General features: G+C 43.2%; 1 protein-coding gene across 1 annotated transcript in view; it reads right to left on the bottom strand.

Annotated features, from left to right (window-relative positions):
• Positions 1-19548, bottom strand: part of WDR70 (WD repeat domain 70) — a 275742-nt gene that overhangs the window by 69760 nt on the left and 186434 nt on the right. Inside the window, exon 11 of the mRNA XM_090037959.1 lies at positions 8874-8973. Coding sequence (XP_089894085.1) covers positions 8874-8973 — 100 coding nt within the window. The remainder of the gene's footprint in view (positions 1-8873; positions 8974-19548) is intronic.

Below are 19548 nucleotides of genomic sequence, written 5' to 3'. Positions count from 1 at the left end.
AGGGACAGATCTGAGGCTAGCAGCCAAAGCTGCTCTATCCCCAGTGGAATGAACCTTGAATGATATTCAAGCTGCAGGTCTGCCAGGCTTTAGCAGGGAGAGACACAGTCAGACAGTTATTTAGATCCAATTCTCTTGGTAACAGCAAAAAGTATTGTACTGGTGTTAGAAACACAGCTAGAAAGACTTTCTAAGAGCTTTGAGCTGTTCCCAGTGAAACTACAGGATCATTTTCACATTAAGCTTGTGGGGAAAGGCTTTGTGGGATGGACACTGGTAGAAAAACTTGCCTGTCACACTGAATTAATTTTAAATACGTACTATTGAAGAAAAATTAGCATATTGATGATCACACATCGGTATCCCTCTAACTTGTTTTTGCACTAGGATGTGACATGAGGAAAATGATCATTACTATTTCTCAAGCCTAGGTAATTCAATAGGCATTTGGAAATGCATCGATCCCTTCCCTAGGAGGACTGCAACGTCACTGGTCTACATTCTGGTACTACATAACAAGCCAGATTAGATTCCAAATGAAAATCATACAAAGTTACTTTTTAAATTTAATCTCAAATTAATAAAGATGGCAGTCAAAAAATTTTTGTATGGAGCACTCAAAAGAGTCCACACCTTGTTGAACCAAGTCAGAGTTTTTTGTCCCTTCTAGGTGTAAGTCATTAAGGCAAACTCCTCTTGAGAATAAGGATAATTCTATATTAAAAAAAACCACAAAAAAACAATGCCTCTGAATCTCCAGTCTAGGTCATGCTAATAAGGAGCAAATGGCACCTGGAAGACTTTCAGCATAATGGGATCAGATACTGGCATCTCTAGTAGGTCTTAGAACAAAGTTTATTATTTAGCAGGTGGCTACCAGACAAAAAATTACAGTTCACCTTTGAGAGAGAACAGGACTTTTTGCAAGTAAGTCAATGTGCTGATGATAGACAAAAGAGTGGTTTTGCCCTTCACTTCTGGATCACAACAGGGATGAGCAAAATATGGCCTGTGGGTTGTATCTGGCCCACCAATTGATTCTATCCGGCCAGCAGGCGGGCAACACCTCTGGCCCCTGGTGCTGGTGCTGTGTGAGATGCTGGCCAGAAGCAGCTCTGCCCGCCCAGAACCGCACAACAGGCCCAACAGTTTTGTGAAGAACTATTTAGTTCTTTCTGCATTCAAGCAACCATCTCCTCAGCTTTTTTTTTTTTTTTTTTGCTTTTTCTTGGGCAGACAAGTTCTTATATTTGGATTCATGCTTGCTCTCAAAATGTCAATTCAAATTGTATTCTTTAAACACTGCCACACTTTCTTTACAAATTAAGCATGCAGCTTTTATACTTACATCAGTAAAAAAATATTTAGAAATCCGTTCTTTGTTAAATATTTGGCATTCAGTGTTTATTTTCCTCTTCTTTGATGAACTCATTTCCAACTCAAGCTCTGGGCATTTGGGACAGCCACCCTGTGAGTGTCCTTAGCACCGTCATGGGCTCCCAAGCCACAGGCAGGCAGGGTGCCACAAGCCCACCCCAAGTAGGGGTGCCGGCTCCCAAGCGTGGTTTGCCCAGGGCCTGCCGTATGGAGCTGCATGGGCAGGTGGGACCATTGGCGATGCGGGGATGCACATGCACCCCCTGAGACTGGCGGGTAGTCGCCGCTCACCACCCCCATCTCCCTCCCACCATCAACACCACTGGTGATGTCTGTGGGTGGTCACCGACTGCGGATCGGCATTCATCACCACTACGCCCTGCTCTACCACCAACACCGCCACAGCCACCTGCGGGAGCTCCCTGCTTGCAGGTGCCACGCCCCTGCCACCAACACTGCCGCCGCCTGCAGGTGGTCATCGTGCCCCGCCAGCCTCCGGAGGAACACATTATTCGTGGGTGGGACTGGTTTTGCTCAGTGTCCCCTGCAGCATCAGCAGAGGCTGGAGCCAGCACTGTGGGGCCTGAGTGTGGCTCACCTATGGCCTGTTGTGCCATCTGACCCATCCACCACCACTCTCTGAGTATGACCCTGAGCCAGTTTGCTACCCAGTCTACTATATAATCATCCAAGACAAATCTCCTCAGTTTATTTGTAAGGATAGTATGGGATACCATGTCAAAGGCCTTCTTGAAGTTCAGATAGGTAACATCCACCTCGACTCCTGCATCTAAACATTTGGTGGCCTTGTCATAAAAAGAAACAAGGTTAGTCAGGCAGGACCTGCCTGCTACGAACCCATGTTGGTTACCCCTTCGCATGACATTAGCCAGTGGGCTCCAACAGATGTGTTCCTTGATAATTTTTTCTAGGATTTTACCAGGGATAGAGGTAAGGCTGACAGATCTGTAGTTCCCCAGATCCTCCTTCCTCCCCTCCTTAAAGATTGGGGCGACACTGGCCCTCTTCCAACCCTTGAATTCCAATCTAATATTTGGGTGTGTTATTTACAGCTTCTCCATCATGGAAATATCATATTCATTCAGCTAAAACTAAGGCAGCCCAATCGGCTGTGGCTATAAAGAAATTTTATGAAACCACAGCAGGACCATCAGTCCAAGCTCCTATATCAGCAAATAATCATAGAATCAATGAGTGGGAAGGGACCTAGACAGATCATCGAGTCTGACCCCTCGCCACGGGCAGGAATGAAAACGGGGTGGCAGGGGTCATAAGACCCCCGCCAGGTGCCTGTCCAGTCTCTTGAAGATTTCCAGGGAAGGTGAGAGCACCACATGTCTGGGAAGCCTATTCCAGGCTCTGGCCACCCTTACTGTGAAGTAGTTCTTCGTAATATCTAACCTAAACCTATCCTCCCTCAGCTTGTGGCCACTGTTCCTGGTGACTCCAAGGGGGGCCCTGGTGAACAGACTTTCCCCGAGTCCCTGCTGCTGGCCCCTGACAAGGTTGTAGGCAGCCACAAGATCCCCCCTCAGTCTCCTCTTGTGGAGACTGAAGAGATTCAGGTCCCTCAGCCTCTCCTCATAGGGCTGGCCATGGAGGCCCTCAACCATATGAGTGGCCTCCTCTGGACCCTCTCCAGGTTCTTCACGTCCTTCTTGAAGTGCGGCACCCAGAACTGGACACAGTACTCCAGCTGCAGCCTGACCAGCGCCGCACAGAGGGGGAGCAAGACCTCTCTGGACCTGTTAGTGATGCCCCTGTTGATGCAGGACAGGGTGCGGTTGGCTCTGCCTATTGCTTCATCGCATTGGCGACTCATATTCATCCTGGAGTCAATCATGACTCCAAGATCTCTCTCTGCCTCTGTGCTGCTGAGAGGGTCAGCCCCTAACCTATAACCATAATGCTGGTTCCCTCTCCCCAGGTGCAGCATCCTGCACGTGTCCTTGTTGAACCGCATCCTATTCAGATCTGCCCACTTCTCCAACCTATCCAGGTCTGCCTGGATGCAGCCCCTGCCTGCCGGTGTGTTTACTTTACCCCACTGCTTGGTGTCATCAGCAAACTTGAACAGGGTGCTCTCCACGCCCTCATCCAGGTCGCTAATGAAGAAGGTGAACAGCACCGGCCCAAGCACTGAGCCCTAGGAGACTCCGCTGCCCACACCCTCCCAGGTCAACATCGACCCGTCCACCACCACCCTCTGGGTGTGCCCCTGGAGCCAGTTTGCCACCCATGTGACTGTGCATTCGTCAGTGCCGCAGTTCGTCAGCTTGCCCACCACAACTGCATGGGACACTGTGTCAAAGGCCTTCTGGAAGTCCAAGAAGATGACATCGACTTCCTCCTTCACATCTAAGCTCTTTGTTACCTGGTCATAGAAAGAGACCAGGTTAGTCAGGCAGGATCGGCCTTGCACGAACCCATGTTGGTTACCCCTCAACCTCACTTCCCCTGCAGGGCTCTCAGAAATGTGGCCCTTGATAATTTTTTCAAAGACCTTCCCCAGGATAGAAGTGAGGCTGACTGGCCTGTAGTTGCCAGGCTCTTCCTTCCTCCCCTTCTTGAAAATAGGGACCACAGTGGCCCTTTTCCAGTCCTCAGGGATTTGGCCCGAGCACCAGGAGTCCTTGAACAGCCGTGCCAAAGGCTCTGCAATGACACCAGCCAATTCCCTCAGCACCTGAGGATGAAGGCCATCCAGGCCCGCCGATTTGGATACGTCTAAGCCCTCCAGGTAATCGTTCACCAGGTCTGAACTAACAGTCGGGGGACTTGCATCCTTCCTGGGCCTCTCTATTCTGTTACCCGAGAGCACCCCATTGTCAGCAGACAGGAACACGGAGGCAAAGAACTTGTTGAAGACTTCTGCCTTCTCTCGCGCGTCCGTCACCAACTGCCCTGCCCTGCCCTGCCTCGCAGGGGTCCAATGTTACCGCGAGACTTTTTCTTGCTACCTATACACTTGAAGAAGGACTTTTGGTTATCCTTAATCCCAGAAGCTAATCTAAGCTCCAGTGCTGCTTTAGCCTTCCTCACCAAATCCCTACAAGCTCGGGTCAGGGAGGTGTACTCCTCCTTTGCCCCTGCCCCCTGCTTCCACCGCCAGTACATTTTTTTCTTTGCCCTCAGGCCAGCCTGGATATCCACGCTCAGCCATGAAGGGTTCTTGGACCCTTTTCCCGCCTTCCTGCACAGAGGAATTGCGTCCTGCTGCGTTCTTACCTTAACCTTGTCTCTCTTGAGTATGCACCAAACTGGCAGCCCTTGGTTCATCCCATATTTCTGCTCTGACTCACACTGTGGAGCTGTGGTGAGCTAGAGACTGGATGAAAGAACTTGGTGCTGACAAAGGAAGGTATCACTCCCCCTTTTTACACTTAATCCATCCTGAATGTCTTCACAGATAACTTGATCCTTCCAGACTACACTCTTGGGATGGCCCACTTACCACTATATTTAATAAAACTAATATAACCTATGTGGAAATGATGGCTACTCTATTGCCAATCCTTTCAGAAAGCTCTATAAGTTCCAAGTACTAAAAAAAATATTATACCACATAATATTCATTAGTGCTAATGAATATACACTGGCATTTGAGGTAAATATCAATATTTAATCACCAGAAAACAAAACCAAAATAATTGTTTACTAAAAGAAACCATATTATTCAAATCCAAGATGATTTTTTCCCCCCATTCAACATGAGGAAAAAAAAGCTTCATTTTGGATCTGAATTCTGGCCTGGGACAGGTGGCAACAGGCCTGACACCATCTGGGGGTTGAACTACTGCTCCCATCACTGCTGCTGCCTGGAGTCGGCAGTCACAGACGTAGGTCCAGGAACAATAACCTGGGTCAGGGATTAGGGCAGGGGCCGGCAATAATTTTGGGCAGAGGACCACTTACTGAGATTCTGCAAGCCATCGAGGGCCATGTGACAGGCAGCCCAGGGCAGATTAATATTAATTTTCTAAATTTTTAGGGGCCCTGTGGGCCAAATAAAATGGCCTTGTGGGCCACATCTGGCCCCCGGGCCACATTTTGCCCACCCCTGGATTAGGGGGTAGCATGGGTCTGGGAACTGCAGTGCAGTTTGGGGATTGGCAGGAGGCTGCAGGCACAAGGAGGCTAGTGGAGAGGAGGACAGGCACTTGGGGTAGAGGCACAGGAGTGGCAAGCAGCTAGGGGGCAAGTGGTGGGGGCACAGGCAACAAGGGCCAGGCACCATGTGGGTGCAGACACCGGGAGGGAGGGCAATGTGCAGGGGTGCCTGCTCCCCTCGTTTCCAGCCTGCCCACCCCTTTTCCCCCCTCCCCTCCCTCCCACTTCCCTTGCTGCAGCAGTTAGGGACAAATTCAAGATGACCTTCCAATAATTAGATTCTTTGCATAGAAAATTATAACATTTACAACTCCCCATCTAATTACTGAGGTGGGTCATTTTAAGTTTATTCATGCAACTGTGGTATATCTTGGTGTTCCTCAAAATGGAAGTCAATATATGCATAATTAAAAACTCCCTGAATGTATTAATCAGAAATACTGTATTGTTTTCTCCTACATACGATTTGAAGCTTCTAACTCAAATGGTTTTTCCTTTTAAACACTTTAAATTGAAGATTATGTTAGAAATTTGGGGGGGAAGCCCTATTAATTCTGACCTATACAAAAAACACATACATGTAGATACTATCTGAGCTCAATAGTTTTCACTGAATTACAATTAACCCCACTGCTCTGGTTTTTATATATAAGACGAATTAAGACTGCAGCAGACCTGATTATTTTTCATATTTGAAGAAATAGAAAAAACACATTTATTCAGCAATCACACAACTTTCACAGACCTGAGAGTCAGAATTTTAGCCTACTAATAATGACAGATTCACATTGTAAGTTTCATATATATACCAGGAGACAATAACTAACTTTAATGATTGATTACTAGCCTATAATATTCAATGACTCTTTATTTGTCAAGAAAACATTACCTAACATGGTTTTTAAAAATTATTTTCATGGTCAAAAAGCACATGTAAATATCACTTTCTTGAATTTCTGTCAGGTTACTTGCTAATACTCAACAAGAACAAAACTGGGAACTCTCATAAGCAGCTCCTCTGCTTTTCATTTTCCCTTGTGTCTGCAGCTGAGCCCTGCCTCATCTCTCTCATATCCGACACAGAATCTATATCAGATGCAGGAGGCAATCAGGCTTTCAATGAAAGTCCCTTTTCCCCCAAACAATGATCCTCCCTTTGATCCTCAGCATTTGGCAGGTGTGCTAATCTATGACTGCTGGATCCACATCTGCTTTTATTGGTACAGATCCAAAGCAATACTCGTATTAGAGCATTAAGCAAACAAAGAAGTTGAAAGAAAATATGAATCTTCCTCATTCTTCTGCACAGCACACATATAGATTTTTAAAAAAATAGACTAACCAGGAAAACACTGAGCATGGAATTAATATTTTAAAACACAGAGAGAGACCATTTTCTGAACAGTCTTATATCCTGCATACTATAAATCAATTTTTTATATAATTTAGGGTGATCATAAGTTAGCACCTGACAATTCACCTGAATCTCTGATCATCAGGGCACACAATTTGGGAATAGATGAGGGTGGGAAGAGCAGGAAGGGAAGTGCAACACAACACTAAAAACAGGCAGGGGTCAACAGAGCAAGTTCTATATATTTACAAACCCCGAACCTGAGAAAATATCCTCAAGGCAGAAGTTTCAAGTAGATTGAAGGAAATCTAAACCATCACCAAAGGCTTCAACTTCAAATGAACTGGAAAAGATTTGAGTCCAGGACTTCATATATCCAGAACACAAATCCATAAACCAGGGTGGTAAGCAATGGTCAGCAGCTAATACAGTTCCAAATATGTCCTAAATCATAATGTATATAGCCTCTCTTCAGGATTACTCTATCTTTCTCTACTGGTTGTGGTCAGAATGAAGGGGTACAGGGGCATGTGAAAACAAAAAGTAAGTGAAAAATTTAGCTGAAAGCTTGGCACCATCTGAAGGTTGGTTGATTTCAACTTTTGGTTAAAGATCTGGCTTCTTCTGATTTCCCAGGCCAACCCTAATACAAAGCATGTGACAATGGCACCAAGAATAGCCAAGTGCTTTCTGTTAAAGATAGCATTATTAAACACTCTTTGTATTAACATCAAATGTGGGGAAACTAATGTTTTTAGGCATAAACAGACCTTTTTTTCAATGCATTAAACCAGAAACTCTCTTGGGCACAAACCACGTGTTAAAGGCGGCCTAATTCCAGTGGGCTAGAAACCAGCACCAGAAGCACTATCACAGTAGAATTAAGAAGCCATACAAACAAGCCATTTCTTTCTTTATGAAAAAAAAAAAGGTGTTTAGACAAAATCTTTGTTAACCTGGAATTAAGGTGACGAGAGACACCATATCAGTACAAGCAAGACTAAAAGTCAAAAACAGGAACTAGCAATACAAGAAACAGGGTATAGACTAAATAAGAGAAATGCATGCCTTCCTTGGGAATGGAAATGTAAAGTTATAGTACTTACCCAGCAAATTGTGCTGACACTCCTAAAATACTAATGAATAAATCCCAAACCATGATTTTGGCCTCCAGAAGATTTTTTTTGTGGGTAATATTTTTAGGAAAAAAAATCTCATCTGATGTGAATAAAACCAACTGTCCTTGAGTGATGCCTTTCCCTATTCCTAGGAAAACTTTAAGTTATCTTTTTTTTTTTTTCCAGTCCTTATAGCTGAAATACAGCTCTGCTAATCACTCCAAGAAGGTCCTTATTTCATGTTGGTTACAATATGAATTAAGTCAAAATTTATAATCAATGACAGAGGGGCTGGAAATTCAAAGGGAAAGCAAAGCAGGGTTGAGACCACCTGCTAAATTCCCAGAGACAGAGCCCCAGTGGGCATGCATATTTGTGGCAAGAGGGTAAGTGTCCACATCCACCCCAGGAGGCTCCTTGAAGTCCAGATTCAGCCCAGAGACCCACTTGGAGTTTGACACCTCTAGTATAAGGGAAGTGAACTAAGTAAGCAGTAAAAACAGCACCACGAAAAGGTACTGCGTTTCCATGTAGCTTTTTCATGCAGAACAAGTCACAACACATTTTTTGGTTAGTTTCACTTTTATTAAAGTTTAGTTTCCATTATTGGTTAATTTTCAAAATAGAAACTGGAGTTTGTATGGTAACAAGCAAATAAAATAATTTTTCTGCTGAATTTTTTTTAGTTGCATTTTACTGCGCACTATGATCCACATAAGGTGAAAGATGTGACTCTAGATCTAGAGAAGAGCTAAAGATGATTTTAGAGGCTTATTACCCTTTTACAAAAAAATACTCGGAGGCAAGGATATGATTCTAAATATGTAAGATTTACATTTCTGCTAACAATCAGTGAAAACCTATGTTTATCTTACATTTAACAAAACACTTACCTCCTCGACTGGCAAGAGCAATACCATCGTAGGAAAATGTCAAACATGAAGTTTCAGTGCCTGAAGCATGTGCCTGCCTGCAGTGGAACTTTGTGTGAACCTGTTTGTAAAACAAATAAAACATTAAAACAGAGGTAAGCATTCTTACAGCCTTTTAAAGATGTCATTTATGTATTATAATAGTTTCAAAATCAGGAAGTTTTGAATACAATCTTTTCCCTCAACTTGCATTTCCCTGTCCAGAAAAACAATTATTGCCAACCATCAGCAGCAATATGCAAGTCCCAGCAATGATAAATGGAGTTATGACTGGGTGACAAGAATATCTTTTATTATAAGCTACTTGGTTCTCAACACTTCTATACAAAGTCTATAGTTTAAAAATGTCAAAATACATTATATATACTTTGCATAACACTTAAAAGTAGGGCTGGCAGAACTCCTTTTTTGCCAGATTGATAACCCGCCAAAATTCACAGGTTATAGATTTAGAATAAAACTTAAATTTTCTGAAGTCTGAGTGCCATCTGGCTCCAACCAAATGACAAGTTTGGGAACGCTGTCCATTTATTTTTTTTAATGCATTCCCTGAGAAGTAATTGAAAAATAGCATATATTTCTTTCAAACAAGAACCACTTGCTTATATAATACAGATTTCCATTTCAACAAGAAATCCATAATTTTTCCTTTAAGTGCCCTGTGAAATCTCAAAGTAAGTTTTTACGAAATCCATATTTCTCTTTTCCTTACTGAACTCAAAAGTTCTGTCTATCAAAGATACTAAAGCATTTTCCACAAACCTACATGCTGCTTAATTAAATTTTTCCTCTGTTGACAACTGTATGCTTTTTAATTTCCCATGCTTAACAGTACTTTTATCTAGTCTGCATTTCTTTAGCTTGTTAATGAGAATGTCATGACAGAGAGTGTCAAAGGCCTGGCTGAAGTCAAGACATATCACAGCCACTGCTCTTCCCTGTCCACCAAAGGAAATCAGGTTGGTCAAGCATGGCTCGCTGTTGGTGAATCTATGCTGGCTATTCCTGACCATCTTTTTCTCCTCTAGGTGCTTCACAGTGGATTCTTTCCAGATCTGCTCCATGATCTTTCCAGGTACAGATGTCAGGGTAACTGTAAAATGCTTTGAAAGCCTTTATGTATGAAAGATGCCACATGTTAATTCAATTATAGACAGGGGTGGTATTATTAAGTGTGCCTGGCCTTTCCCATTATACGATCGTGGTTTTTTTCACTTGCTTGTAAATTTGCGAAATCTTAAGTGTTTGGACTTTAATTTTCCATGCAATGTGGTTATCTGAGCTTAAATTCTTCTGGAGAAATTCAGCCAAAAACGGCCTAGGCATTTGCAAGACTAAGGCTAAGGATAAATGCATTTCTCTGTCTATGCTAAAAATTCTAAAGACATTTTCTTTGAAATAGCTGAGTGGCTCTAGACTGTGGAATTCTCTGTGCCTAAGATTCCCATCTGTAAAACAGGGACAATATTGCCTCCTCCTCTCACAAGGAGAGAAAAATAAACCAATAACCATGAAGCCTTCAGATACTATAGAGATAGGCACTATAAAAACACATATGGGGAAATTAATTCTAGCATACAGATAAGCTCCTAGTGTGTGGAGATACTCTAGTACTACACAGTGAACAAAAAAAGGGAAACCAAATACTCAACAGCTGTCCATTAAGTGAGCCTGTGTTCCCTGTGCGAGAACAGAGGTTTTGTGGAGAAAAAATACTGTATTTTCTTGCATATGACATCCTGAAATAAGATACACACCTTGTTTTTGAAAGGCAAAATGAAGTGGGAAAAAAAGATCTTTCCTTGTAGTAAGTAACTAAGTAGCAGCAGCTGGGGAGCCAAGTCTGCTTATTCTTCTGCTCCCTGTAGATCCTGTGCTTACTTTCCTTTTCTCCTGGCAGAAGCTTAAGTGGCAGAAACTGCCATTACTGCATTTCCTCTCTTATACTGCACACCCCAATTTCCAGCAGGATTTTTTTTAAAAGGTGTGCATGGTATATGACAAAATACCTAATATGTGATCATGCAGTTGACTGCATCATGATGTACATGCACAAATGGGTTGTGTTAGATTTACACAGGCAACCTGAATCCTGGCATCTCCTAACTTTCGAGGGTTGGAATTTCCCACCCTAAAAATGTTCTTGCAATGTATTTGTTGTAATAGAACTTAATTATTTGCATGCATAAAATGTCTTACCATGCTCAAGTATTTGCAGGATAGAATCCTAAATTTGGCCTAAAAACTATGGAAAATACACCTTATTGTCTTTTAGTAATGCGCGTAGACTTCTTTGGCTATGCGGAATTAGTCAGGGGTTTGAAAAATGTCACATAATAGCCCTAAGGTGTAAACAGGTTGAAACACGATGTAAATGCTTATTACAATACTCAGAAGTAAAATGAAGTAACCTGGGTTTAATCAAACGGCTTAGAGACATGCTGTAAAGTCATTATCATTTCTTAACAATTACACTCATCTTGGACACAAGATGAACAGATAGCACTTTTCAACTGTAATTTGTTCTAGTGTTTTTAAATATCCAGGAATATATTTTATGCAACCAGTTGCAGGAAGTTTTCAAAATATGTGACAACATACAAGAGATCAACTATGAATTATTTCTGAGAAAATAAATATCCTGCAATATTTATTAAATATCAAGCAATTCAAATGATGTATTTTTAGTTTGTAAAGTATCATAGATATTTATATGTAAATCTTAACCAAATAACCATGTTGCCAAACAACTGTCATAATTAGTAAGATCTATAATTCTTCTATTTTAAAAAAAGTAAAGCCTGTACCTGACTGTGTTATTTGCCTGGTCAAAATTCCCATTGAAGTGACTGAACGGAGGATATGGATAGCTCTGTGTAAATCAAGTGTTTCTCAGTCTACTGGCCCAACCAAAATTAAAGTGTGAGAATTTAATTTTGGATCAATCTGAAATTACTTCTACAAGTCTCTGGGTAAAATGAAAAACTCAGTATGATTTGATTGGTTTAAATGATATATAATGTTTGGGTCTTATTTGAAAAAATAAAGTTAGATAAGTTTGATCTCAAAATGTTTTAGTACATTTAAATTTTGAAAATGTAGAAGCAAAACATTTTAACTTGATTTTTGGGGGGGTTTTGGATAAAACTATTAGATTTGGCACAAATTTGTAAATCACTCCAGTCAACTCAAAACCTAACTACTAAGCCCAAAAAATGTCTACTAGTACTAGATCTCACTCCTTTTGATTTAAATGTTTAAATCTTTTTCTCAATTAAGTGGTAAATTGCATTTCTCTGACCCTTCTTACTTCTCCTCCTATGGAAGGAAAAGAATCATAGAAATTCTATAGGATAATAATAACAAGAAGCCTTAGAGTCAGAGATACGTATGCAACAACCACAGAAGTTAAAATGATATGTCTTTACGTTTGCAAAGTTTTCCGCTTTGCAAGCTAATAACTTGTGCAAAATTTGAAAGAGTTTAAATCTTAGGGTTTTCCTACACTCTTTTTCCTACACTATAAGCAAAATGAAACCAAAAACCACTTTCTCAATTCAATTAATACCCCTAACCAACATTTTAAGGATCCCCTTTAAAATTAGGCTCTACACTGAAAGTGACTATAAGAATTACATAAACTGTTTTAAGTTTATCTTTCAAAACTAATTTGCTCAGTTTACCAGTACAAACAAAATTTCTAGCTGCAAGTTCTGTGAACTCATCCACCATATATTATACTTCTGAAGAAAATAACCTTGAATTGTAATACTAAATCAAGTACTCTAAAAAGGACTGAAGGTTGAACAAGAAGTTTTACAGACAATGGCAACTTTGATGCAGATTCCAAGGAAAAGTCTGTGTTTGACCTCTGGCTTCTTAGCATATTTAAATGTGATTAAAAAGGTTACATATCAGATTTAGAAGCACAGTTAGAAACAAGGACGTTGGGGAGGGGGGCAGGGTAAATACCTAGGCCACAGTAGGAAAAGAACAGGTTGGATATTACTTAGATAAACTAGCTATTTTCAAATTCATCCTAATGTCCTCAAGTAATTTGCTGAAGTAATTTCAGAGCTATGGGCTATTATCTTTAAGATTTCATGCAGAACTGGAACTGCTAAGCTCCAGGAAAGAAGGAAAAATGGCAATTACTGCACCCCTCTTTAAAATAAATAGAAAGGAGGACCCAAGGTAATTACAGACCAGGTCAGTCTAACTTTAATATCTGAAAGATACTGGAGCATATTTGAAGAAAGCATCCATAGCCACCTAAGAAAAAAATAATTAAAAGCCAACATGGGTTTGTCAAGAGAGCAAGTCATGTCTAACCAACCTGATTACCCTCTATGACAAGATGATGGACTTCATGGATTGGTGAGCATAGTTGATGCAACATACTTTGACTTTGGAAAGGCTTTTGACACCATCTTCCTTGACATTTTCATGTGGAATACATAAATATGATGTACATAAAACTTTTAATGGGTGGGTGCATAAATGGTTTATTCTGCTCGAAGGCGGTCATCAATGTCTCAAAGACAAACTGGGAAGAAGTACTAAGTGGGGCTTTGAAGAGGATCTTATACAAGCAGGAGGTAACTGTCTGGGTCAGGGTAAAAGGGAAGACTAGGAGAGATGATGTCACTGGGTGTCTGATGTAGGCCACCAAACAAGGAGGGGAAAGTGGAGAGGTTTTCTTCAACCAAATAACAGAAGTCTCCAGATCACAGGGCCTGGTGCTTACTACTTAAATGTGACATTGGGAGGGTAAACACCAATACACAGGCGATCCAGCAAGTTTTTTGAATGTGTGAGGAATAGCTGCTTTGGTATAAATGGTGGAGAAACCAACTGAGGGGAAATGCTTTTTGATTTGCTGTTAGTGTTCATGAATAGGGAACAGTCGGTCAAAAACGTAAAGGTGAAAGGTAACCTGGATTGGAGTGATCATGTAACAGTAAGAGTTCATGATCCTAGTGAAAGGAAGGAAGGACAGCAGCAGAAATACAGACACTACTTCAGAAAAGCAGGCTTTAACAAATTTGGCAACCTAGGGGGCAGGATCCCATGGAAAGCAAGTCTGAGAGGAAAAGGAGTCCAACAGGGCTGGATGTACCTTAAAGCGACCATATTAAGGGTACAAGAGCAGACTATCCCAGTGGGAAGGTAGGACAGCTGCAGCAAGAGACTGGACTGACTAAACAGCAAACACTTTCAGTGAATCAAAATTCAAAAAATTTTTTTGCAAAATGTTGAAACTTAGCCATATGACTTAGGGATGTTCGTAAGATTACTGCATGGACATGCAGGGAGAAAATCAGGAACACCACTATACAATTTCAGATTAAGCTAGTAAGGGAGACAACAACAAACAACAGCAACAAAACATTCTGCAAGTATGCTAGAAGTAAGAGAAGGAAAGTATTGGTCCCTTAAATGAATGGGAAAAGTAATAAAGTAACACAACGGGGCCCAAACCTTTCTGGCAGGTGTGCCATAAATTATCCCAGCACACTCCTCAAGTGCAACTCCAATCCCCCTCCCCCTACCTGATCTGCTGCTCTCCTTTGTTTCCTTTCCTGTGCTCCCTGACCAATTTATTGTTTTACTTTTCTGCTTCCTGCCCTATCTGCTGCTGTGCTACCTGCCCCCCAATCCCTGATCTGTCACATGTCATGCAGAGGCTGCCTGTGCCACATATGCCTCAGATTGCCCAACCCTGGAGTAGCAGATGATGTAGAAAAGGCTAAGTAATTAATTTTTTTCTTACTTCAGTCTTCAGGAATAAGGTCAGCTATCAGAGGATGAATGCACCTGGCAGCAAGTATAGGGAAAAGATCAACTAGACTAGACTGGAGAAAGAATAGGTTGGAGATTACTAAGGGAAGCTGGACATTTTCCATTAGTAGAGACACATGCAATGATGCATCTTTAGAGTACTCAAGGAACTGGTCAGGGCAACTACAGAATCACTGGCTCTTTTCCTTGCAGCTTGTGGAGGTTGGGGAAGGTCCTGGCCAACTGGAAAAGGGCAAATATAGCGTCTTGGGAAATACCATGGAACACATCATCAAGAAAACTATGTCGAAGTACCTAGAGCAGAGGTTCCCAACCACTGGGCTGCAACCCGGTACCAGGCCATGAAGGGTTAGTTGCACACCACCATCTGCCTGCCCAGGTGAGCAGCTTCTGTGCATGCAGGGTTAAAGCTGGGGGGCAGGGCAGCCCGGGGAGGGAGGCAGCCAGGTCCATGCACCCTGTCCCACTCAAATGCTGGTCCACAGGAAAAAAGGGTTTTGGAATCACTGACCTAGATGATACCAAAATGATCAGAAACAGCTGGCATAGATTCATCATGAGCAAGTTCAACCTGATTTCCTTTTATAGCAAGGTGATAAGCTCTGTGGATGGGGAAAACAATGGAAGTGATGCACATCTTTTTAGCAAGGTTTTTGACATTTTCTCCCATGAAATTCTTATTAGCAAAATTTCATAAACATTAGGGTTGGAAGGGACCTCATAAGATCATTGGGTCCAGCCCCTTGCCCAAGGGGCAGGAAGTCAGCTGGGGTCATAGGATCCCAGCAAGATAAATGTCCAAGTGTTTCTTAAAAGTGTCTAGAGTAGGTGTTTGCATCACCTCTGGGGGGAGCCTGTTCCAGGCCTTGGGGGCTCAGACAGTAAAGTTTTTCCTCATGTCCAACCTAAAATGGTCTTGCAGGTTTGTGACTGCTGGACCTTGCCATCCCTTGGGGTGTTCTAGTGAACAGGAGTTCCCCCAGATCCCGATGTACACCCCTTACGTACTTATAGGCAGCCAATTCACCCCTAAGCCTGTGCTTCTCCAGGCTGAAGACTCCCATAGCTTGCACCCTCTCTTCGTAAGGCTTGTTCTCTTGCCCTCTGATCATGCGTGCGGCTCTCCTCTGGACTCTTTCAAGCTTCTCCATGTCCTTCCTAAATTGTGGAGCCCAGAACTGGATGCAGTACTCCAGCTGCGGCCTCACCGAGGCAGAGTACAGCAGGAGGATGACATCCTGGGTCTTACTCAAGATGCATCGGTAGATGCAAGTCAGAGTTTTGTTTGCTTTGCCAGCTGCAGTATCTCATCGGTGGCTCATGTTCATCTTGGGCGTCATGATTGATAAGAAAATGTAGGTTGGATAAAAGTACCAGAGGATGGAGATTAGGGCCGTGTGAAATTTCAGCAGCAGTTTCATTTTGGAGGTGTTTCAGCCCGTTTTGGCACCCAAAACACCAAATCTGAAACTAAACGGAAGGCTCTGAAACATCTCTGAAACCAAACCAAGCCACCTGAAACGTTTCGGATGTTTCAGAGTCAGGCTTGCAGAGAAAAAGAAACTAAGAGGGAAGGGGAAGAGGGGCAGAAAGACTGCTTTGATACTGACACCTGTAGCTGGGTAGTGTATGCAATCTGTTCCTGAGGTCCCTTCCAATCCCAGTGCTCTGGGGGAGAGACAGCAGCCTGCTGTCATCCCGTGCACAGATCTCAGGGTCTGTGCCCCTGGGAAGGAGTCTAGTACACCCCCACATCCCTCCTGGGGGGCACGGGCCTCCAGATCTGTGCACAGGATGACAGCATGTTGCCACTATCAGCTGGGGCCACTGCCAGCATCTGAGTTTGCTCGGCGCAGCCTGTGCCGAGTGTAGCCGGAGGTGCCGTGGGAAAAGCCCCCATGGTTGCCCTGCCCAGCCTCAGCCTCCTGGCACTTAAAAAAAAAAAAAAGCTCCAACCTCACCAGCTGCAGCAATGGCAATCAGGGCCTCTGAGGGCTCATGGCATAGCCCCCCTGCGCAGTATGGGGGGCAGTGGTGATCATCCCCCCCATGACGGGGATGCCGCATGGTGTCTGGGAGCAGGGGTGGATCCACCTGTAATCCAGAGCTCGACACCACTCAGCCCCAGCGGCCCCAGTTCCAGACAGCGTGTAGTGCCCTGCCAAGCATGGCTGCACCTGCACCATGGGGCAGCTGCTACATGGTTGCCAAGTGGGGGGGGCAATCCCCACTGGCCCCACTGCCCTGTGCTGCATGGGGGGAAGGGGCTCTGCCACCAGCCCTCAGAGGCCCTGATCGTTCTGCTGCAGCCAATGAGTATGGGGGCTTTCCCTTCCTCCCATGTCCCAGGAGGATGGGGCTGGGAGATGGAGCAGGGCAGGGAAGCCATGGAGGCTTCTCCCGTGGCTCCCCCTACCTGGGGTGAGGCAGGCACAACTGGAGGAGCTCTGGGAGAACCTGCAGCCACCTGGCTGTGCCTGCATCTCCCTGGCCGATCTGAATCTCTGAATCAGTGCCAAAACAGCTTCAAAATGCCGAAACACATTCAGCCAAATCAAAACGGGTGATCCAAAACACTGAAACGAATCACTCTCCCTGAAATGGCTGAATCCGAAATGACATATAGCCATTTTGCACAGCCCTGATGCATGTATAACTGGTTTGATAATCATGCTTGAAGACTAGTCATCAGCAGCTCAGTGTCTAACTGAGCGGAGATACTGAGTAGGCTTCCCCCAGAATTTACCCTTGGTCTGGTACTGTTCAGTATCTTTATTAAGGTGTTGGAGGTGGTGTTGAGTACACAGCTGGCAAATCTGCAGTAGACACTGAGCTGGTTGTAGCTGCAGGCACTTTGGGGGATAGGATTAGGATTTGGATTCAGAATGACTGATAAACTGGAAAGACTGTCCAAAATTAACTGAATAAAGTTAAACAGGCACAAGTAGAGTCTTGCATTTAGGAAGGAACAATTCCATGTACAAATACAAACTAGGGAAAGACTGCAGTTCTACAGAAAAAGACTTCAGGGTTATAACGAATCACAAGCTGAATATAAACTGACAATGTAATATTGTCAGGGTGGAGGGAAACAACAATTCACACACCATTAACTGTACACTAGGATGTGTGAAAAGGACTGTCATATACAAATGATTATAAGAAATTCTTTCATTTTATTCTACATTGATGAGGACTTGCCTTGAGTACTGCATCCTGTTTTGAGCACCACAGTCCAAGAAAGATGCGGACTAACTGGAAAGTGTCCAGAGGAGAGCAACAATTTTGATTAACAATCTAAAAGACATGATGGATTAGCATCATGGTAGCGCAACCAAGGCTCACAAGCTGCATGTGGCTTGCTAGCATGATACTTGCATCTTTCTGGAAAATGGCTGAAGCCCCAACCACTTCTCCCCAAGATGACTCTGGGGGGACAGTGCAGCCTGGGCTACCAGGAGCTGCAGTCACACCGCTTACCCTGGAACACGCTCCCCACAGAGAAAGCTGGAGCGGTTCAGCGGTGCTGGGGGAGAAAGGGGTCACCTTCACTTTGGGTCACCCATTTCCCGCCCCCCCCCACTCTTGAACTTCAGTGGAAGATAGGATGTTGCTCCCAAGGTGAGTAACTCTGGTCACGACTGTATTAGAAGACTGGAAGGACAGCAACTAGTTATCAATGGGTGATTTAATAATAAGTCTCTAGATAGACTTTTGAACACCATTTCTGTTTCTCCACAAAGGAAGGAACAATAAGTAACAGGGCTGAAGTTGCAGCAAGGGAAATTTAAGTTGGATATCAGTAAGAATTTTCTAACTATGAGGGTGATTAAGCACTGAACAGATTATCTAGAGAGACTACGGAATCTCCATCACTGTATATTTTTAAGTGCAGGTTACAAAAACATTTGTCTGTGTAATAAGAATGTTATGATCCCACCCAACCCTGATTTAATATTGTTTAGAAATTATTGGCATTTTTTTCTAGCTATTAACATGTGCTTAATCTTACTGTAGATGTAGATACAAAAGTAAATCAGGGGCTAAAATATGAAGTGGATTTAACAAATTTCTTCTCAGCATTGAAGAACACAGGCACTTCATGGAATCCACATTCCTTACTCCACTGTGAAGCTGAGGCAATACAACCTGGGTTATACATAACCATACATCTCAGTTTCACCAAGACAGTCCCAGATTTCAAAAGCTGGTCCCAACAAGTTGGGAAAAATTAAAATGAGAGAGTCCCGGGCATGTGGTGCAGTCCAGCGAGGAGGCAGAGCAGTGTGGTGCACCAGGCAGTTCTGCCTTCTTGCCAGACTGCGCTCATGCCCCTGCCCACCGGTCTCTGACAATGCCTACAGCAGCATGCAAATGTGGTGGCGGGGCAGTATCCCAGATTTCTTTATGGTCACCCTAGCTATCCAGAGCTGGAAAAAACAGCTGCATGGACCTTCTGAGAACTTCAGCTTAGAAGCGGCACTATTTGAAATAAAAAGCCACAAAATGCAGCTATGAAAGTCACCCATAATTCAGCAATCTGCTCTGATTTAAGTGGCTTGTGAACCACCTGGATATGAATGACCCAGCTCTTACTGCACTCGTGTACTTCCTCTTCAAATAGTGAAAGGCTATTTATTACACAGAGACAGATTGCCAAATTCACAAATATTCAACAATGACAGCAATTTTTAGTACATTTCAGCAAAATCTATAGCAATATGGTGTCTCCTTTGCTAATTGCTTTATATTATTATTATTATTATTATTATTATTATAAGTTCAGCAAAAGAAGTGATACAAACATGTAGGCATCCTGTAACATAATTGTATG

Source organism: Crocodylus siamensis, chromosome 3, assembly GCF_052110815.1.
Source record: "Crocodylus siamensis isolate JL-2025a chromosome 3, ASM5211081v1, whole genome shotgun sequence".
NCBI classification, from domain to species: Eukaryota; Metazoa; Chordata; order Crocodylia; family Crocodylidae; genus Crocodylus; species Crocodylus siamensis.
Note: the sequence above shows the minus strand (reverse complement) of the source record. Positions and strands in the feature narration are given on the sequence as shown.